We start from the raw sequence: 23195 nt of genomic DNA, 5'->3' as shown, positions 1-23195 counted from the left end.
AGAGAAGCAGAAACAAATGGCCAGAGCCGAACAAGATGTGACATTAAATTAAAGCGCAGCATTGCTTGGCATTTTACTGAACGACTAAATCAGATCAGGAAATGGACACATGATGAGGTAATGCATCGACTCAGGTGATGGATGGCATATTGATGCAAACATTAAAATGAAAAAAAAAAGAGAAGAGAGAATGAAAGGATGGTTGAATGGAGCGCTCTCTTACCAGTGGACGAGGGCTGGGCCCGGAGCAAGTATGAATCCTCCGGGTGGGGCTCCAGGTGAGAGTGGGTGGAGTTTTTCTCCAGCAGGGGCACCTGGCATTCCCTGATCGGTGGAGACGGGCCAGGGGAGGGGTGGTGGGGGCGGACGAGGAGGACGGGAGGGACGGAGGGAGCAGGGTGGAGGAAGAGGTTGGAGGGAGTGGACGACCTGGAGGATGGAGGGACAGAAAGAGAGGGGGGGCAGAGAAGGACGGAGGGGACGTTAGACAAAACAGATGGCATTGTCTGACAGTGATACAGGGGCCTTCTCACAGAGGCAGCCTGAATGGGAGACGTGGATATTTTTAATGAGGAGATGCCACAATTTTTTTTAAGGGCCCTGTTCACTCAAATTACAGGTAACTTAATACCCCAAATTTTACGGTAACTGTATCTGAATTTTTAAAAAAGTTTTATTGGTATTACTGATTACTGTTTGGACAGAGCTAATGCAAATGTGTTTGTCTTTGTTGGGAAATAAAATAAAATTAAGATCAAAATGTCTCTGAATGAGAGATTTTATTTTTGTGCTTTACTTAATTTGAGCTAACCTTAACCTTTAAGGCTTAAAAATCTGCACACGGATAGAAACACCTGCTGCACGCACGTTGTACTCAACAAAGCTATCCGGTTAACCCCTAATTAAACTTGCTTCTTTGAGCATCCCCCTGATATTAACAATGTAGAACATGCTGGGTACAATCACAGAAGGCTGAGACACAGAGAATGATCAGCGCAGATCTCCTAAGTGCATTAATGAGTACAAAAAAGTTTCCTCTCAAGTCATGACAATTTTAGTGCCGTTTTCTCATTTTTTTTAAACGAAATATTGATATAAGTGGTTTAAAGCCATTCACAGTACTATACACACATGCACACACACGTATATACATACATGTTTTTTCATACACATGCCAAAAATGACACAGGATGCTATCTACTCCTGTAAACACATAAAAAATGACCAAATGAAGCAACAGGTGCATACTGAATTGACCAACGGTGCGATTTATAAGCTTCGTTTATTTCGTCATTAAAAGATTCCTGTTTCAAAACCAATGGTAGAAGACTTCTGCTAGGACCTACATCCATGATGCGATTGTCCTCTACATGGGTAAGACAAAAGAAAGTTAACAGCCAAGTCTTTAAATAGTAGGAGCCATGGGATGCGTGGACACAATCAGGCTGTCCCGTACACCAGAGAGAGAAGAGTGGGATGGAGAGAATTCACTCTACTCTCCAAAGGTTTGGAATCAAGGACAAAGACAAATCTAATAAATTCTATTTAGAGACGGCTCAAAATATAGAATAATTATGTCTGCCATATTTGCAGCTCAATCAATCAACAATATGATAAGAATGAGGCCACTGAGTCCAGTCAATCCGCAGAAGGACTCAGGTTATTATAACTACTAATTAGACAGTCGACCGAAGACTTTTTAACACAATCGTTTATTTTCTCCTCCTTCAAAGTAAGATCCCTTGTTAGCCAGCCATGTTTTTTTTTCTTCTTTACAATAACAAATTAGCCATTTTTTCTCCCCCAAAGTTTAAGCGTGTGGGGGAAGCGGTCTAGTTCATCTCCAGTTCTGCAAACTTCATCTATTTGTTCGTTTGTCGCCAAAGACTTCACCGGAAAAATCGAAAACACAGCCTTTCAGTCTCCTTTCTCTTTCTTTTCACACAGAACAAAAACAGTCAGCAACATAGCAGGAGAAAGACAGAAAAGCATTGAGACCTTGGAGAAAAAGAAAAGATAGCTGCACATTCATCATTGCACTATCTCCCCCCCCTTTCTTTTTTTTCCCTTACTGGCGCTCCTTCAGAATACAGATGTGGTGTGATTGTAATTTGACAGCATTCATCTTCCCATCACAGAGCATTGACAGGAATCAAAAACTGCAAAGGGCATGATAGATCGGGGGGGCATGGTGGGCTTTTTTTTCAGTGACAATGCAATTTTGCTCGCCTCGGGGGGGAAACGGCACCTGGGCGAGGGAGGGGAGAAAGATCAATGCAGACATCACTTAAGAAACAAAGCGGTTGGACATATTTGTTGGCTAACGCGCCCTTCTATGCGGCATCAAAATGAAACGCATTAATCATGGTAAATACACCTTTGACTCCAGGTGTTGTCGCGGCTTTTGCAGAGATTTATTTGATAGAAACAGAGACAGACTGATGCCTCCATCCTGCTGTCCAAACTGCTCCAGCTCAGAGCTTTGCGTCATGGAAACCAGAGCTAGGATCGATCCACAGCCCCACGTTAACTACACCCCAGAGACATGCTAGCCTTGTCTTCTGTTTAGGTATGTGTGTGTGTCTGCGTGTGTGTGTGTGTGTACGGTCAATCTCATCAGAGCAAACAGAGAAAAATGGATAAACAATGGCAAAGCAAACACTGTGGCCGACAGGAGGGAAAAGGGGACGGACAGAGAGGGACAGGCAGAGACTGATGGAGAGAAGGGGATGCAGGTGGGGGGAGACAGTGAGGTTACAGGGTTAACCGGGGAAATCAAGACTAGGAGAGACAGACAGAGAGAGAGAGAGAGAGAGAGAGAGGTATGGAGGGGGTTTGGGGGACAGTCAAGAAGCTATGAGCTGACAAAACTTATTGCCAATAAAAAGGAAAAAAATGCGAGGAAGAAAGCAATAGAGGAAGGGAATTAGGAGGGGAAGAGGCAATAAGAGGGGACTGAGCAAGATGGAGGACAGGAACAAAACGAATAAAGAGGTAAAGGGGGAATAAGCCACCGATACGAGCAAAAAAAAAAAAAGGCCCAATGATCTACATGAAGTGACTCTTTAAAGATTGATGAGAGGGGACCTAGTGATTTGCATATTTCACATGGCCTACAATGAGGCTACTGGTGACCACTGGCAATAAAAAATGGCCGTGCATGTGTTGCAGCACACCTTGAGAAGAAGAAACATGCATGTTTTTATCGTGGGTCCACACAGCTGTGTCTGTGTGTGTGAGAGCCCGTGCACATGCTGTTATTAATATTCTAAATGACTTTAATCACAAAAAAAGGAAAAATTGCACTAGTTGGCCAAAAGCAATTAAGGGAACTTTAATCTCCTTAGCAATTATGCTGTGGGGCATCCTTAACTCAGTCATTTCTGCCCGCTACATTTCTAGAAAGGTCAGTGGAAATTGCTTTGTGTTATTAGAACAAAGACTTGGCAATGAGCTCACGTGGTTCTCCTGACGATTTGTTCATTGCCATCCTTCAGCCGCCTCCCTGGCCATCTGTATACATCTCTCAGTCCTCCTCTCCCTGTGCCCGTCTCTCACTCACTTTGAATCTACAGCTCTCTCGCGCAAGTGTTGATTAGTGTGAAAAAGAAGCGTATCATGGGGGAGAATCTAGGCAATCCTAAGACTGTAGCAGTGTATTAGAAGTATTAGCAGTGTCCCTTGATGATTTGTGTACAATGTAAAACACAAGACACACACGCGTGCACATGCACACAGTCGTCATTAGTTTGTTCCGCGGGCACCAGGCTTTGAGTTGCTTGTATGAGTCATACAAGTGTATAAGCTTTGCCTGTTGCTGAGCTACTGCATGTGAATGAGCGAATGAGTTTTGCATCGTCTGTTGTTTCTCCGTGAAGCCATTCCTTACTCTGCAACAGCATTATACATCAGGCATAATTCTGCTAGTTGGCTGCTCAATGATTTCCCTTCCCTTCTCTTCCCTGTCCTTGCCTTCCTTTCCGTCCCTCCCTCCCTCCTGCCTCAATCCGTCCATCCGTCCACCCATCTGGCTGAGGTGAGGAGCGGTAGGCCGAGGGAGAGGAGAGCAGAGTGGAGCGAAGGATGGAGCGACAGCTGGAGCCCAGTCAGACAAGGAGAGACAAATTACCCCTCTAACGAGAGCCATTCATCATCTCTTCATCTCTCCCTTCATTCATCCCTCTCTTCCTCCACACCTCAACGTGCGGCGCGGCGCACCTGAAAAGCGCGCCGATCTGCCACACAACTTCACACTTGACGATGTTTCTCATTTAGTTGCTACTCGAGCGCGGAAAAGTCAATCAGCACGTGCTCCTAAAAAGATGACGAGGGGTAAAAAAAAAAAGTAGAAATAACAAAAAGAAAAGAGCGGGGGGAAAACAACAAGATGAGTGAAATGATTGAATGAGCTATGCGCCGGGAAAGAGGGAGGAAAAAGAAGCGACACACCCATGCTGGCACATGCAGAGACTCATTACCATGGCTGCTGTCAGCACAGATGTTGGACTGAGGGGGTGCTGTCAGTCAGTGTGTGCCTAACTATGCACATATATGTGTGTGCGCGCGTACGATAGTGCCTGACAGTGATCTGAGGGCTATTTAGACAGCTGTTGACACAATGGGCCCTTTTCTCTATTTATCCATACAGTTCAGTCTATCTCCTCCATCTCATCTCTTCCTGTTCCTCCCCTCTCTTCCTATTTCTCAAGTTCTCGCCTCCTATTTCCTCTTATTCATTGCTTCTTAATATTACACATTTGCTTGACTTGCAAGACGCACACCTGTTGTTGTTGTGAGCAACAACTGGATGTGGAAGTCTATCCAGGAACGGCCTACTTTATGCGTCCTCCCACATCCACCCCCTCTATTCTTTCCTTTCGTAATCAGCGCCATTGCCGAAAATGAGTGATAAAATGAGTAAAGTGGGAAGGGAGAGATGAGAAGATGATTCAACAGACGTGTTTTAATTAATAAAGTTGGGCTTTCATTGCCTAAAGAGATGATTGTATCACTGGCTCCCTCTTTGATGTGTAACAGAGTGTCTGGGTTTTTCTCTGCCCTAGAGCTCTCCTCTGCTTGTGCTACGCTTCTTTCTTTCATCTCGCCAGCATCACTTTGTCGCTTCGCAAGTGTAGGGGCCGTCTTCCCAAACACGCAGATCCTCCACGGACACACAAACAGCCCGGGGCTGTGGCTGAAGATGTCTTTCAGTAGGGGAAGAGTGTGCTATCCAGACTTCAGGGCATGACTCAGAGCCCTCTTCTGGTTTACTCCGAGTACATCGGTCCAAGTTCTCATAGTTTCTCTCAAAAATATCAGATGTTTTTCAAATTGAATTGAATTTTTTCTGAGAAAAAAAATTATTTAATTTTCTGTTCTGTCTCCGTTTTTCTGCTCCCATGCACAGACAAAAATATTTATTCCGGACCACACGTTCAAACTGTAAAGATCTGAACTAACTTTGAGCTGGATGCTAATCATCACTATTAATGAAATCAAATAACATTTGAGTTTGCGGGTTCTCAAGCATTTCTAAGAATCTTTAATTTAAATAGAGCTTAAACTGAGCTTATCCATTAATGTTATCTACTTATTTTAACAGCTTTTTGTTCACTCTCAATAAGCAACCACCAATTTCTCACTAGTCTGTTTTTCTGCTCCCATTCAAACATGAAGTATTTATTCTGCAGTCACTAAGGACCAAATGTTCAAACTGTAAATATCTGAGCCAACTTTGAGCTGGATGTCATTCAACATGATTAATTAAATCAATAAGAATTAACTCGCTTACTCAAAAACAATTTAAATAAGCGAGTTCTCAGTGTAGGCTTAAAAAAAGTCACGTGTTAGAGTCATCTAGATTTAAAAAAAAAAGTTCATTCTCATTGAGCAACAGGTAGCGTTGAAATATTTCAGTGAACTGAAAATAAAGTACTCCACAGTACTTCTATGTACCACTTGGAAAGTAGCTTCAAATTACTGGTTTGCATTACATTATGCACTCATTGCTTTAGAGAACAAAGCTTCTACACTTTTACACAATAACTGTTTCTACCAGTCTTTACAATTTTTTTAAAATAACTAAACATTTCGCAAAAATTTGTATTACTGACTTTATAAGCCTGTGACTGAGTGTCACCATTGTGACTATTGACTCGACGAAAATGGAATATTGATTGAAAAATACTCAGTAACTTGATGCAACACAACCAGCACAAGGAGGCTTGTGAACATGAATTAGTGAATTTGTAAAGAGCCTAACTCCACCTTCCAATTCCAAGCTACCATGGTGTTGGAGCTAAGAATATAACAAATACAACCAGTTAGCAACCAGTTGTGTTAAATCCTGTATTACAAAGACATCTGACAGATGAGTACATTGGGTTGATTGCAGCGTGTTGGTAGTGCCTTTGCATTCATAAAATAGATGGCAATTATTTGCAGACCTTGGCCGATCTGGGTGATCACATTCACTGTGAGTCAAATCACACACAGAAGTCACCCAAAGGTTATTCAACCTCCAAGTAACCAGCTGGTTGCTGCAACTACTTGTATTTGGTCTCAGACAGAAAAAAATATTGAATGCAATCAAAGAGCAACCACCGATTTTTACTTAAGCCTAATCCAGAAACTAATAAAAACTAAACAGAAATGAGCAAACCCAGTCCAGTTAAGAAGTGAAACTACACACAATTCGAAACAAAAATTAAAAACGGAATACAAAATTAAATTGAGTGGAAAATACAAACCTAAATGACACATTTCTCATCTAGCCAGATATGCTGTCTAAAACTTGAACGCTGTGAAAATTACAGCCAGCCTCACAGAAGCAGCACAAAAGGAATGAATGAAACTGGATTATTTGAAAGGGAAAAAAAGGGGATATGTATGCAGGGAGATGAAAAGTTAAAGGCAGAAATCCTCAAAAGACCTTTACCTTGTTCCATCTTTTCAATCACAAATCAAAAACCACCTCTACAGAAGATGGCTCTGAGGTCACTCAGAAGTAATAGGTTCTGATGATTAGTGGCCTCTTAACAATATCCTTTGGCCTTCATATAATGTGAAGTGCACTGGGATAATGGAAACCAATTACAAACTAATGTCAACAGAACTTTGAAAAGAAAGGCAAGGAGATGATGAATTGAATAACAGTGTTGATGGTCTCATCAAGGACTATTCTACGAAGGAACAGAGACAGACACAGACCTCAAAAGTCTTTGTGTGTCGTACTTGACCACCGCAACATGGTACTGACTGATTGAGCTTTGCTGTGCTTTAAAACCTATAAAAATACAAAAACCTACATTCACCTAAACAAAGTGCAAAGATAGTGGACAGGATGGAGAACCGAAGATGAACTGCACAATGCTCCCAGGGGATTAAACAGAAAGGAGCATTGTATAGATCAAAAAGGTGGAGGCCAGAGTCGACAGCTTTTACAGCAAGCCTGACCACAAATGCACGTGGATACATTTGCATGCACACAGTCGTATAGTATGCTACAGTGTGCTGCAGGAAAACAAATGATGCAGGCCATGAATTCTAACAAAATACTTCCCAGCTTATTCCAGCGTCTGCTTCAGGAGGTCCTTTCTCACTCCTGTCAAGAAACATTTTTTTGTTTTTATATTTTACCAGGGATACGAGAGCAGACCCAGCTTGACACAAAACAATACACTCGACCTTTAGCCCCAGCAGCACAAATGCAGTCGAGCATCTTTCAGCGTCTGCTAATTGAAACATGCCTCCCTGTTGCGGAAATGTGCAAGAGTGTCGTGTGTGTGTGTGTCTGTGGCTATACATAGCATTAGGATGCTACACCACAGTCATGCTGTCCACTGTCAGAGATGTCCACTGTGTAACTTGGGGCAACCACGCAGGCTGCATTACCATATAAATTACATCCATGTTGCTGCTCCTGCTGCGGATTGATGGTATTGTTATGGATTCTACGCATTGGAGCCTCATTGAAAACAATCAAAATAAATAGCCTCCTCCTTCCACATCAATGCAAACACACGCACAGATGCATGAGCAAGCGCACTTCACCACAGCTGCACGTGCACAAACACAATATACTTGCATGGGAAGCACAAAAAATACGCCCAGACCTTCAACCTAAGGTGAAAAGCTATAGATAGCTATCCTCTCAGCTTTCCATTAACTCTGAACATGCTCAGTAATTGCTGAAAGGAGCAGATCTGCACAGGGCGACATTTCTGTGCAGAAAAGTCGGTTTGCTGGTGTGTGTGTGTGTGAGTCGTTTGCAAGAACCCGTATCAATACATCACTTTTGTGCTGCTGCTGTGCTCACTAAGCAACCCATTGCCTATTAATGAATCAATCTGATCCAAGCAGAAAAAGTGGACATGTCAGGGAAGAAAACACAATAAATTATTAATCAGCAAAATCACCAAAAATTATGCATACGGCATATATTAAATCTTGTATTTATACAGTTCTAATTTGCAGCAACAGTTATCTCAAGGCACTTTCACTGTAATGTAAAGAGCTGTCAATATTAAAGGAGAGAAACCCAACAATTTGCTGTGACAGTTGAAAGAAAAAAAACTCAATTTCAATAGGAAGAAACTTCGCTCAAATCCAGGCTCGGGGAGGTCAGCCATCTGCCTCGAGCAGTCGGGGTGATGTGAGGGAAGTGCTGTTGCCATGGTGGGGGGGGGGTGTGCTTGGTCTGCAACAATGTTTAGGTGGGTGGTATGTGTGAAAGGAACATCCACATGGATGCCAGGACAGAAAGTTTGCCATTAACGTTGCATTGCATTGCAGCAGAATGATCAATGTCGTTCCCTAAACGTGCCAGCAGTTTTAACATTGTGTCTGATCCGTGCAGATATATGAACAGAGTAACAAGAACCACACAAAACACATCTCAATATGACACTGAATAAAAGCCGGCGTTTAAAAATGCCACCCAATTATTTTGAGTTTCATTCCTATTATAAAACGAAGACAAGTGAAACAAATATTACATCTGAATAATAGAAAAAGCACTTTTTCTGTATTAAATCCAAAAGATTTCATGGCACCAGCAAAGCTGCTTCCATGTTTTCGCACTTGAGAGAAGGGCCGAGAGTCACATATGGACAAAGTCTTGATTACCGGAGATAGCACTTGGTCTTGGCACTTAGTGTAGCCACTGACAAAAACAACAGAAACCTGCCTGCAGCTTTGGACATTAAATTTATATTCTATCTGGAAGTCCAATATCTGTGTTTGTTATTTCCACTGGAGAAAGCTTTTAGATGCTGCAGTAGAAAAATCAGTGGGGTGAAAACCTGGGCAGACAGAGCTTTCCCTCCAATCTTCCATGCTGCTGAATCACTCGCAGAAGGGTTTAGTGGCGTGAGGAAAAAATGTGAACCTGGTACAAGCTAGGCACATGAATTAGGAGGAGAAGCAGAAATTAAATTCAACATGTCCATGTGCTTGCCATGCAAAAAAAGGAGAAAAAAGGCAAGTTACAGTTAATTTAATGTAATTAGCTGTAAGTAATGTTTACTAAAAGATAAAAATTGGACAGTTTCACTGTTCTGATAAAGATCAAGGTAAGAAAGAAGCTTCACCAAAAAGAAGAAGAAGAAAAAAATTCACTGCTCAAAACATTCTCACTAATAAGCACTTAAATGTGAGTCACCCAAGCTTGAATTAAATGTTTACACCATTTCCAGACAGCCTAAATTTCCACACAGCTAATAATTAGGTCTTCTTCTGTGGTGGATAGAGAATGTGCTTATTTTTTATTAATTACATGAGGCCAGTGCGAAAAATAAACTCAAATCCTGCATTACCCACAATCATCCGAAATTAATACTACACTCATTAAAAATCAAGTGTTCGTGGAATGCATCATAAAAAAAAAAAGCAAATAAAGACAAGTGCACAAATAATACAAAAACACACATTCAGATACACACCATACACGGTTATAGTAACACATGAGCAGGTAACTGCATAAATACCTATTCAGCACAGCTCTACAAATCAGCCATTTTGGTGTGGTTGCTATGACGAGCTAAATCTTTAAAGAGCACAAAAAGGACAGAAAGATGCAGAAAAACAGAGCAGAACAATTAAAGAGCAGAAAAAGAATCCAAAAGAAGAACAAAAAAAGAGAGCGAGAGCCAGGGGAGAAAGAGGAGATGGAAAGCGATCCGCTTGGCGCACGCTAGTTTGCGACCTTGTGCAATCGGAGATAACGCGTTTAACTGGAAAGTCGTGAATCAACTCAATTTCAATCACACTCTTTTGTTTGAGTTGTTACATTATTTAATGTATGCGTGTGAGACAGTGGGCTTGTGAGGCTGAGTCAGCAGTGTCTCCTTTGACGATAAAGCACTAACACACACACGCAGTCCCCAGAACCCTCTACGTTGGGATCAGCCAAAAGAGGGATGATGTATTTAGAGCCAGTGGATAATGGCTGTACTGTGGCCTGTTGCTGAGAGAAACCTCTCCTCTCTTTGATGTTCTGCAGTCTCTATTTATAGTAACAACAGAAAAAAGGACTGAGAGAGCTGGAAAACACATAGGCCACATTTTGTTCTCACTAACTAGCTTACTGTTGAGCACTGTGCTCTCTCTGAGCAGGCGGTAGTGTCTCAACACTCCTGGCAGAATTTACAGAGCCGCTGGCACCTCGGTTTAGACACATCCTGCACCTCGGAGCAGTGAAGTTATTTATCAGACAGATACAGCATTGTTGAATTTGCAGTTTGCTAGTGCTGCTGCAAATTCTGGTATCGATCTGATACCAAGTAAATTCAAGGCCAGTATTGCCGATATCAATACCGATGATATGACTCATCGTAAATTTCCAAATTAGGAACACATTTTAATGACCACTAAATCACTGTGATTTTTACCTACCACAATAATTAGTCAACACAACAACAAGAAATTCCTTTAAGCTTTTCATGTATTTGAAGACGTAGAATGTAAGTGTGCCTGTGTCTGTTTAAATGTGCCATAGGCTATACATAAAATAGACATTTTCAAATAAATAAATAAATTACACAACTCAGTGGGCGACATAGCTAACTTAGAGGACAGAAAGTATCGATCCTGTTGCGCTACTATCGATCTGATACCGATACTATCAATATTTGGATTGATCTGCCTGCTTCTACTGTGTGCATTTTTAAGGAGTGAGGCGTAACAGATGGAGGCGTGGATTTTACAGCGGCTCTGAAGGTTCACTGTTCACTTGTTTTTTGGATACTGTGTCTCCTGTGAAACTTTTAGCATGACCACAGTTTCCATCAAAAAGCGGGCTCAATTACTTCATCCGTTTAACCTTTACGTACATTTCTATAAATAGGTCATTATTACAATTTTACCATAATAGACACCCAATTTATTCTCCCTGTTTGAGTTTCATTAAGAAGCTCAGTTAATGGAACTGACATTTTGGATATTACAAAAATATTATTTTGGGTGGATCTCTGACAAATCCTACTGCCCCTTTTGAAATCATCATCACTTGCAGGATGTACTTAGGAGGCGAGCGTTATCACTGATTGCATTATTAGCTGCTGCCTTAGTAAATCAGATGTTAATTACATGCAGATTGCGAGCTCAAACGGAATAAAAGGTGCAACTTGCTGTCCCACACTCTGCCGCGGCTCTCTCTCTATATCTGGGCCTTCTGCTAGTAAATGGTATTATTCTGTCTCCTTATATATGTAGTGTGTATGTATCTACCCTTCTTTCCTACATGATCATGCAATAGTCATACAGCCTTACAATTAGCACAGCTTGCATCAGCTGACATCAGCTGACTCAGAGGAATATGGAAGTCCCTATGCTAATGGACTTGACATGCAGTTGTGCATCTAGGTGTACGCCTGAGTGTGTATTTCGGAGCGCTTGTTTGTGGTCCCCTTTTGCACAAACACTCTCTTGCAAATGTGATGCAACTCCCCAAGGCACAACCTGCAAGCCCTTTCAGCTCACAAACAGTCATGCCCAGCCAAGCAGAGGCAAAAAGCCTTTAGTAGGCACTCTAGGAGACGCACAACAGCCGCACGCTCCACATTAGACTATTAGGCTCACCTCTCATTGTGAACTAGAGACCTCAGAGACAAATAATAAATGCTAATCTTTATAGGACGAAGCCAAGTCAGTCAGTTTAAGCTGAGAGCGTTGAATGAGATTTTTAATTACTGCATGACCTGGGGTATATTAGCACATATTAATGAGGATCATTAACCTAGAGGTAACTAAGACCCCTCCTCCTTAACTACAACTGATAGCACCTCTGCTGTGTGCTAAACTATCAGTGTGTGCGTGTGCGTGCATTTAAAAAAAAAAAGAAAGAAAAAACGTTTCACAGATGGCTTATTCCATCCCAACTGCCTGTCCTTGGTGAAAATAAATAACTACAGTGAATCTCCTTTTACAGTTGAGGAATTATACCGCTGAAAGTGTGAAAAAAGGCTGGGAAAAAAACAAAACAAGAACAGAATACAAAACCTTGGCCTGTAACTTAAATGTTGTTGTGCCCATTTGCTGCAGCACAAGGATGGGGGCAGGGAGTGTCATCGTTTTTATGTAGCCTTTGACCAAAAAAGGAAAAAAGAAAAATTCAATGGGCAACAAGTAGGAGCAGCAGAGAGCAAAAAAAGAAAGACGAAGAGAAAGGAAGACCAATTTCAATTGACATATGCAAAGGTCAAGGTAATTTCAATGGATAAAGAAGAGGACAAACAGGGGGAAAAAGAGAAACTTTCCTAGTATCTCTCTTGAACTACGAGAGGTTGAGGCGGAACAGAGGAGGTCTTATTTTCCACCCCCTGCAGAGTAAATGTCAGGGCTGATACTGACGTCACCCACCCATCGTTTCTATAACGCCTCCCCCTCTCCCCCGCCCCGGCCCTTTTCTCCAACCACATGTGTCAGCTTCAGTCTTGTAGTGCCATTACACCGCAGTCTCAGTGGTATAGAGGCAGACGCTTTTATCTCATAAGAGGGCAGACCAGCCGTATTTGGCTTGTAACATTTGCTAAGCACACACACACACACATTCACCAACTCATTCATGCAAAGACGCCTAATGCGCACACACGCACGCAGACACCCATTCATGCGCGTGCACGCTCTAACACTGTCCATTCCTCTCCACTCTCACTGCCTCAGCAGTTTATCCTTTCATCTTTACATAACTGTGAGGTCCCTCGGTGACCTGCTCTAAAAGTAGTTGTTCCACAGAAGACACATGCAACAATCCGCAGTGCAGGGAGGGACCCATCCACCCGAGGCTCGTTTCCCCAACTCTAAATCTCCCTCATTTCTCCACTCAAGCCAGTGCACCAACTGGAAGAAAATACCAATAAGATAATGAGCAGAGGGGCCAGTGTGAGGGGAGTTAGCTGTGCTGGTGCACACACACACACACACACACACACACACACACACACACACTCACACGTACACACAGATTTATATATGAAATATAGGGCAATGCAGCAGAGGGAACAGGACTCCTTTGTGCAGGAAACCCAAAGGAAGAACAAGGCCTGTGTCGTTGAGTGTTCTGGGTGGTTACATACGTGCACAATGGAGCCAATCACTTGAGCTGGAGCCAGTATGGAATAATGGGAAATAAAACTGTTCTCCGGTAGCCATTTTCATTATGTAAACTCATGGTAAATGTAATATGGTTGAATGCTGCATTTGCACAGTTTTGCACAGTTTGAGTTTAGACCATGGCAAGTTGGGCTGTGGTTCGTTTTATGTAACTGTGCATCTGAATGTGTGCACCAGCCAGTGTGTGTGTGCATCTTCCTTCAGTACACCATGCATTAATTGCCATTCCCAGTGGTCGTCAAGAGAGCGCAGGACTCCTGGGGGACATCTCCACCTTCATTAGACTCTACTGATCATCACACTGCGGTACCAAGAGAGGGCCTGTTCCTCTCTTTCATCACTCCTTCACTTCACGACTCCCTTGCCTCACGATTTTTATATGTAGCATTCTTTCTCAACCAGACCCTGCAGTGTCGTTTTCTTTAAATATTATCTTCATGGCATTTCTGGGTTTATTAAGCTGGCGCAGACAGAAAAAAGGAAGGAGATGCGAGAAGGAGCCTGTGAGAAAGTTCTAGACGAGCTGGACTTGAACGCGGTTGCTCCGTGCTCGCCCCTAAACTGCCGTACAACTGTGCATCTTTCTCCCTCAATTTGCAATGGCTTATGATTTCACCGTCTCCCCTCTCATCCTTCAATATTTCTGTCACCCCACTCGCGCCCCCTCCCCTCAAACCACCACCCCACTCCCTCCCTCCCTCGCGCTTCCTCTCCGCCCTCATCTCACACGTTCTTTTGCATTTTCATTCCCATCAGCCTTCCTTTCGTCATTATCTCTCAGTTAATACTTCTTACTGTCTCGAATCCCGGTGCAAGTGGTTCTTACCCCCAGGGGGTAAGTTCGCTCGCACTCCACAGACCCCTACAGACATGTAATGCCCCCCCCTCCTGCTCCCCACCAACTCCTCCAACTCATCCCTCCGCTCTCTCCTCCCCTCCCTCCTTCTCTCTCTCTCCCCTCCTTTCTCCGCAGTGGATGAGAGACGCCAGCTGGAGGAAACAGAGAGAAATGGGCCCAATTACAGCATTGGGAACTGAAAGTTGGCTAATTAACTCTAATTCGTTAACAAACTGGTTTTTCACCAAGAATCATCTCTCTCTGTCACATGGCATACGCATGCATGAGAATCTGCATTTGCATGCGCTGCCAAAGAAAAGAAGAGAGGCCGAACAGACACCCATCCCCATCTACACGATTGCAGGTACACACGCACACAAATACAGCAAAAAGAAAAAAACCCGCACTCCCTTCCCATTTCCACACAAACACACACACACACACGCACGCACACACACACACACACACACACACACACAGAAGCTCACATGCCCACACAAGTGTGCGCGGATCCACTTGCTCAGCTGTATTTACTGCAAGGGCAATATGTTGATTACGTTAGAGTGGCTGATTATTGCACAGTGACAGTAAAGGAAACAAATGTCTTTCATAGGCAGGCATCTATCTCTGCGAGAGGGCTTCTAGCTATAGACTATAGCAGCAAATGACTGCGCTGTACCCAGCTATGACAGACAAAAGAAGGAGTGCAGGAAGAGGAGGAGGGGGGGTAAAAAGAAGAGAGTGATTGCACGAATGATGTGCGGGAAGAACAAACCCCCTCCCAAAAAAACGAGGAGCCCCAGATGGAGACGCAAAAACAGATGAAATTAAAAAAGCGAATGGATGGAGAGATGAGATGAGACAGCGCTAGGAGATGGGTGAGGAGCGATACTCTGGATTTTGCACGGAACAAGTGAAGCAGTTTTCCTCTGCACTGGGATAATGGTGGTTAGAGGAGAGAACAATAGGTTTATCTAGTGCAAAGATGCTATCTGGGGTGAAGCACAAACATCACACGACCTCACACACGTACACACTGTAGGATGTTTCATTACTTGTGCATTACAGACAGTATAGGGAATTATAGTGTTGGTAGCACTTGAACAATAAGCTTGTCAGTGTAGAGTTATCAGAACAGGTGTCCAATGGGTACAACTTGTCTGAACACACACACACGGTCACACACACACTTGCAGTATATATGAGTATGAAGTTTGAAAGCATCTCTTAAAGCCATTGTTAGTAAATCAGGATATCCTCTCATCCCACTTGATGAGTCGTGAAATCCTCCTGGATTACCAGATACGATAACCAGCTTCTCACATATGTGTGTGATAATACACGTATGTACATAGAGAGCAGACACACAGACACACGCATGCAGTCTACACTACAGAACAGATGGTTTTGGATGGGAAATGTCACTTCTCAGTTCTTGCTACGCCTTTACTTTCATTCCGCCCGTCTTGCTTCTCCCTCCTTTACCAACTCTCACTCTTTCCCAGTAAATTTCTGCTCCCTGCCTTCCTCTCCAACTCTATACCTTCTTCATTGATTCCTTTGCAATGAGATTGATAGTTACTCCTCTCCCTCTCGCTCGCTCTGTTTCCCTGATCCACCTCTTTTTCCTTTTTTCACTTGCTTCATCTCTGTCCCTCTCTCACACCTCATTAGTAATGCTAATACCCCAAGTAATAGAAGACACCATTCAATGTATTTGTGTGAGTGTGTGTTTGTGTGTGAGAGAGGGACTGTGTCTGGGAAGGGGAGATGAGTTTCCCCCTCTGATCCCATTTCTCCGTCTCCGGCCCTGCTTTCCTTCTCGCCGGGGAGAAAATCCAATGGAAATGCAATCACAATCAGTTAGGGTCCAGACAAGAACGGACACACACGCGCACGCATGCGCACGTGCACGCACGCATGAGCACACACAAACACACACTCTGCTCCAGTACCGCAAGGGAGCCATGCAGAAAATTGTTTTGGACATGGTGATGAGGAGAGGGGGGTCGGGGTGTGGTGAAGGGGGGACTTTTTAATTTACATTTTTAATGTAAAATATCATTCAAAGAGGGAAAGTTAGGCATCTCATTATGCTGCTTCTTTATTACACGCGAGGCACATCAGTCTCAGGGTGCTGTGTCCTGGGAAATGTGCACGCTCGCACATGCATAAACACAGGCGTGAACAACCTGCGGAGCCCTCCGGCCGTAATCAGCGCGTAAGAAATGAGGCTCATCCTCCGACACAATAAATCTGGAATAACCTATTCTGTCTTCCAGAAATCATCAATCACAAATAATCTATATCTTTGGATTTCCCTTCTTAACTCAAATCTGTTGGGGAGGGGAAAACTTCGAACAGTAGGAAAACTTTAAACTCCTGCCCCGTTAGTCTTAATTACGAGTAATCTATTTGATGGTCTGGATCAGGAATTTAGCTGTGCATCAAGATCCACGGCGACGATCGCAAAATAACCACCTAAAATTTTTGTTTTTTGTCACCTGCTTTTCGAAAGGTAATGACCAAAAACATATAGGGACCATTAACTGATTACTTGCGTATATAAAATGCTGACTTGTGTGTGTTTGGCACAGATAAACCTCAGCATTTTGAATATCTATACTTTGCATTTTCTATGTCATTGTGTAGCCAGCGGTTAAGAGAAGAATGAGATATGATTGCTATTTTGCACTGAGATGAATCACTTTTTTTCCCCCGAAGATAGAGGTGTCTTTCTCTCGAGTACAGATGCTTGCCCTGTGTGTTTGTTCTACACAGTCTGTTGATTTCCACAACAGCACAAATACTATGAATGGCTCACAGAGGGAAATCATTATCTCTGTCTTTCTAAGCTCTCGCTCTGCTCAATCAAATGAGGCACTTTGCGCCTTCAGCTTTGCACCGCCTCTGAGGTCAGAGCCAGTGATGTCAAGCCAAAATGAGACTGTGTGGCCCTCATAGGCCCCGAGGACCCCCCGTGGCTGCCTGTGTCATAAGCGATCAGTGCCAGACCATCAGTCGGATGTACTGGCTGAGGATCAACCACTTGCAGGAGCAATAGTGGTGAAGCCTCTAATGGCATGGGCGCATGTCTACGCCTTTAAATATAGAGATCTGTGTATAAAAGCTTTGATTTATACGACATACCATCCAGAACCCTTAGGGAAGCATCTGAGATTCATTTTCTAGCTAGACAGTGACCCCAAACATACAGCTAGAGCCATAATGAACTATCTTCAGCAACAAGAAGAAAGAGTTCTACAACAGATGGTACGCCTCCCCCCCCTCCAAGTGAGCCCTCATATCAGTATCATGGAGTCAGTCTGGGACACAATAATTCCACACAAGAACAGTGGCAAGTTGTCCAAGATGCTTGGAACAAGCCTCATGCCAAGAAAAAAAAACTCAGCGCAAGTGTAGCTAGTACAATTGGTGCCGTCTTAACCCTATGAGACCTGACGTGTTGTCGCAGACACAGCCAAGCAAGCTGTCTTCTTATTACCGGAACTCATCGGAACAGTTTGAACTATCAGAATAATTCAAACTGGATTCAGCACAACTGGAGCATAAACATGCGCTATCAACATCTGCTTAGCTTTGTGTGGAAATTTAAATCACGTCAGCAGTGATTTAAATCTCCTCCACACACCAGCGCGAGTTGACACACAGTCGATAAGCTATCCATCTAATGGGCGAGTCTGACTGATAGCGATTTGTATAAACAATGCCGTCCATCTATTAAAACTTGACCTCCCCCCACCCTCCCACCCCTAACACGCCGTAATTCAAATTCCACACCTGTTTGCTTATCGCACTGAATAGCAGTTTTAAAGCAGCGGGGCTTCACGCCGACGCTCCGATAATCATCCCGCAAAGACCTCCTTGTCAAAAAAAGTGTAGTTTCACAAACTAATGCAAATACACAGTCGGAACGTGAACCTGACACTGCCCTTCCTCTATTTCCTCCTTTTTTTTCCCCCTATCTCCTTTCATGCTGTTTTTTGTCCTCTACAAGTCTCCTGCAGTTCTTAAAGGCTGAGACGGCACTGTGGGAGTCTGATCACTACTGCGTCCGCATGCACACACGCACACGGACAGACACACACTCTGTGAGTTTCCTTTGTATTGCAGAAAATAAAAAAAATAAAAAAATACTGAACCTTTAGAAGTGTGTCTGTCAAAATGAAATTGCTGGCTGCATTACAAGCCTTTGAAGGTATTGAAAACTCATTTTCACAATCACCCCACAGGCAGGTAGAGAGAGCCCGTGTGTGTGTGTAGTTAGACGGTTTTCACCAGGTGGGTTAGGCAATATTCTCTGTTCTTTTAGTCGGTTTGCAGTTGATTATTATTGTCTCGGCTACAGTTTGTTGCCATGCCCGTCGCCGTTTCTCAGCCCTCCATCCACCCACCCGGCACATCTTCGTCTGGATAATCCTTACCTCTTTCTTCCCTTCGAACTCTAAGGAAAGTCATTTCTCCCTGAAACCCCCCACTGGGGAAAAACAAACTTTCAAAGCCGGCCAAACAATGACTCACACATACACACATTCCTCTATGAAAAGGCACACTCCCACAGAGGAACATCAAGAGGCACTGAGCGGACATAATGGTTTTCTGATAATTATTCACAAAGGTGACTTTTGTGTGAGTGCCACTATGTGCTCAAGCTCAGCAGCATGGAATGAGCCCGGAGTTAGTCACAACACAGGCAGATGACCAACATTATGGTCAGTCTGAAACTGACTGACACACACACACACACACACACACACACACACACACACACACACACACACACAGAAGGGCCTAGGCACACACATATGCAGATTCCGTGACTCTTTCTCATCGTAATGTTTCAATTAGCTGCAGAGGACAGTCTGGCCCCACACTGATGGCCATGCCTCCCATCTGGGGTTACTGCAGCCACACAGGCAGGCGGATGGATGGACAGAATGACAGACAGGCTGATGGCCCTCCATGCTGATTAATTCGGAGAGATGAGGAGGGCGGGGTGAAAGCAGAACAGTGATGGAAATAATCAGTCGAGGCAGTGAGCTGTGCTTTTCCCAGAATTACAATATGGTCACCGAGAGCATATGGTTCTTCTCTATTTCAGTTTCTGTTACACCTCCGGCTCAGCAGTTATATAAGTCGAACTGCTTTCTTTGAAAACAATTTTCCAACTTATCTCTTCCGCATTCTTCTTGAACCCACTTTTGTTTGCAGTTATTGGGGACGTAAGGTGCATCGTCTCTGCTGCAGAAAACATGCACAACAACAACAACTACTGTCCCGAAGGACCAGGAGAGAGGAGGGCTGCGTTGCCCCTCCATGATCTCTCCCTTGAGAACCCCCACATTTTTATCCCCATCTCCGGTTTCCAAGGCGAGGCGTAATCGTTCCTGTACGGAAGTCGTTACCGAAGGATTGTGGTGAAAAAAAAAAAAAAGATCAATGAAGGAAAAAAAACCCAAGGTCATACTCCACTTCTCCCTGTGTCTCCCTGCTCACCTATCTAGCCTGGACCCCTCCTCATCTCTCTCAAATTCTCCATCTCCTTCCCTCCATCACCCTCTCTCTGGTGCAGGATAGTAATCCCATTAGGATCAATATTCCAGGCGAGTGAGCATCCTTTCACTGCAGCAATTACAAACCTTTAGAGACATAAAGGAGAGCATTTCTTCACAGCTTAGACCATCAATCAACTATTTAGCTTCGGAGGCAAAGGATGTTGTGTCTGTGTGTGTGTCTGTGTGTGTGTGAGGGAGACAGCATGCATGCATGCATGTCTGAGCGCGTGCACGCGTTTCTGAATTCTGCAGTATTGTTCCGTCTGCGTTACTGAAATGACTGTTGGGATTTTCGTCTTATAGATCCTATTATGGGTGCATGAATACATGAGAGAGCTCCTTAATGCACACTTCCCATCTGGCAGTGCAACAAGGCCCTATCATCTCCCCTGTGAATGCACGTATTAGTATTGTCCGCAGCGGGATTTCACAGACGGCTAGTCTCGGGTGTTTAGCTAGGGGTTAATATTTCATGCCTTCATGTTATCCCCCCTCCCCTCCCCTGCCATGCCGCCACCTCTCACTTCCAACATGTGCACCACATGCGCTTCTTGCCTCTGCAGCAACATTTCACAGCTACGCTCGTGTGACAAGTACAGTACGCTTACTGGTTCCTTGATGACAGTAGAGCATTCCTATGATTGTAATTTAACCCAAAATAGATCCATCGCTAACAAAAACACCACCGCTGCCGTCTTTCCCTAAAAACTCTCTCCCTCTCCGTTTCAGTCTCTAATGAGGTGGCGTGACTGACAGGACTGGTGAGGGCATATCACTTCTCATCTCGTCAGCTCTGCGGCCACTTGCGCCCCTCAATGTCACAGGGCTCCACTTTGCCTCGAGGGCCCCTGGCTTCCATCTATCGAGCTGCTGTACAAACCCCCATCTGGCACTGTTTGCCCTCAAAACAGAGACAGCCTTGGTTAGTTCGCATCTGGGGGCAGCCTTGCTAGCAGGCTCGCCAGCATACAGCAAGCTCAAAGAGGACGGGGAAAATGCAATTCATTAAAAAGCTTTATATACATCCTCTGCAGTGAAAATTGAATCTGTGTCTGGGGTAAAAAAAAAAAAATTGTTAGCGAGTAAAACAATTTAATCAGTTCTTTAGTGGAGCAGAAATTAAAAAACGCTACTGTAGATCTGAAGCAACACCACGGGTTACAGTGGATCCTGAAACAACAATGAGTAAATTATAAAGCCAAAGACTAACAGACAGGAAATGACAGATCCAAATGGCTCACTATTTTTATCGACAACTCAGAGCTGCATCGTAGCCCGTGGCTCACACTGTCAAAATGATCGTTCTAATTCTTTGCCATGAAAAAATTCAATTAGACTATCATTAGACCAGGCTGATGATGAGGTTCTGTTTATCGTTAACTGCACATTATTCGATTCTTCATTTAACAGGCAGCGCCTCATTTACTGATGATCCATTTAACAAATGCTTTTCTAAAAGTTTCTTTTGGCTGGAAATGTGGTGTTTTGTGGGTTTTTTTCAAAGTGTTTGTTGAGAGCGCCACAGAGGAAACCAGGGTAACTTGTCATGTTGCCTTTTTGATGATGACGAGTTCACTTTCCTGCCAGTCTGACTTAGAAATTCAAGCATATGACTGCGAGTAAAAAAAGAAAAAGCAAATGGAGTGGCAAAGGGGTTAACTGTTGGATAGCTGCTTACAGACCAGAGAAAAGGGAAACGGTGCCAGAAGCGTGAAGAGTGCATGCACGTATGGAAATAGTGAAAGCACCAGAAGGGGCTTGATGGCACTTGTGGTAGTGGATTATCGATTACACCCACAACAGAAAGCGGTAGCAGGAGAGAGGAGGGCCGGTGTTGTGCCAAAGTAGTTACCCCCGTCAAAAATTGTTTCCCCATCCACGAGAGCGCGCAAAGTAGGAGGAGCCACTTGCCCAGCTCCGTTCTGTACGCTACTTGTCACTGATCTGCAGTCGACGCAATAAAGAGTAAAAGCTGGAAACGGCAGGCTCGATAATTTAATATTAGTTTCGTGACATTGTAATGTGCCGTGTGGAAGACAATTTACATTAAACTGTACACTGAAATAACCTGCTGGGAATACTTTGTCTAGAAAAATACTTTGATACTATAATACTGTAAAACCAGACGCGATCATGGAAACACGTCGCTCTCCGGTGAATTTACACTCGGTTTACATTTTGTAGCGAAGCTATCACGAAGGAGTTTATTTGCGAAATCAATCACAGTATAACCAATAACTACAGTAACGTTGGAGAGGGTTTCTTCACAGCAAAAGTTATGGAGGGATTCAGATTTTATCAGGCTGTGTGGCATCGGCTGCCAAAATGTGTGCCCCCCCCCATCTGTAATCCATATTGGCTTTGCTATCACAAAGGGTATATTTGCAAAATAAGTCACAGTATAACCAATAAGTACAGTAACTTTGGAGAGGATTTCTCCTTCACAGCAAAAGTTATGGAGGGATACAAAATTTATCAGGCTGTGTGGCCTCGGCTGCCAAAATGTGTGCCCCCCCTATCTTTAATCCATATTGGCTTTGCTATCACAAAGGGTATATTTGCAAAATAAGTCACAGTATAACCAATAAGTACAGTAACTTTGGAGAGGATTTCTTCTTCACAGCAAAAGTTATGGAGGGGTACAAAATTTATCAGGCTGTGTGGCCTCGGCTGCCAAATGTGTGCCCCCCTATCTTTAATCCATATTGGCTTTGCTATCACAAAGGGTATATTTGCAAATAAGTCACAGTATAACCAATAAGTACAGTAACTTTGGAGAGGATTTCTCCTTCACAGCAAAAGTTATAGAGGGATACAAAATTTATCAGGCTGCGTGGCATCGGCTGCCAAAATGTGTGCCCCCCCTATCTTTAATCCATATTGGCTTTGCTATCACAAAGGGTATATTTGCAAAATAAGTCACAGTATAACCAATAAGTACAGTAACTTTGGAGAGGATTTCTTCTTCACAGCAAAAGTTATGGAGGGGTACAAAATTTATCAGGCTGTGTGGCCTCGGCTGCCAAAATGTGTGCCCCCCCTATCTTAAATCCATATTTGCTTTGCTATCACAAAGGGTATATTTGCAAAATAAGTCACAGTATAACCAATAAGTACAGTAACTTTGGAGAGGATTTCTCCTTCACAGCAAAAGTTATAGAGGGATACAA

At 43.5% G+C, this 23195-nt stretch overlaps 1 protein-coding gene across 1 annotated transcript in view; it reads right to left on the bottom strand.

The window, feature by feature from the left end:
* tenm2a (teneurin transmembrane protein 2a) overlaps window positions 1-23195 on the bottom strand; it is a 223116-nt gene that overhangs the window by 63935 nt on the left and 135986 nt on the right. Inside the window, 2 exon segments of the mRNA XM_019345661.2 lie at window positions 224-368; window positions 371-429. Of these exon segments, the coding sequence (XP_019201206.1) occupies window positions 224-368; window positions 371-429 (204 nt within the window).

Source organism: Oreochromis niloticus, linkage group LG2 (assembly GCF_001858045.2).
Source record: "Oreochromis niloticus isolate F11D_XX linkage group LG2, O_niloticus_UMD_NMBU, whole genome shotgun sequence".
Lineage (NCBI taxonomy): Eukaryota > Metazoa > Chordata > Actinopteri > Cichliformes > Cichlidae > Oreochromis > Oreochromis niloticus.
This window is presented reverse-complemented; position numbering and strand designations above follow the sequence as displayed.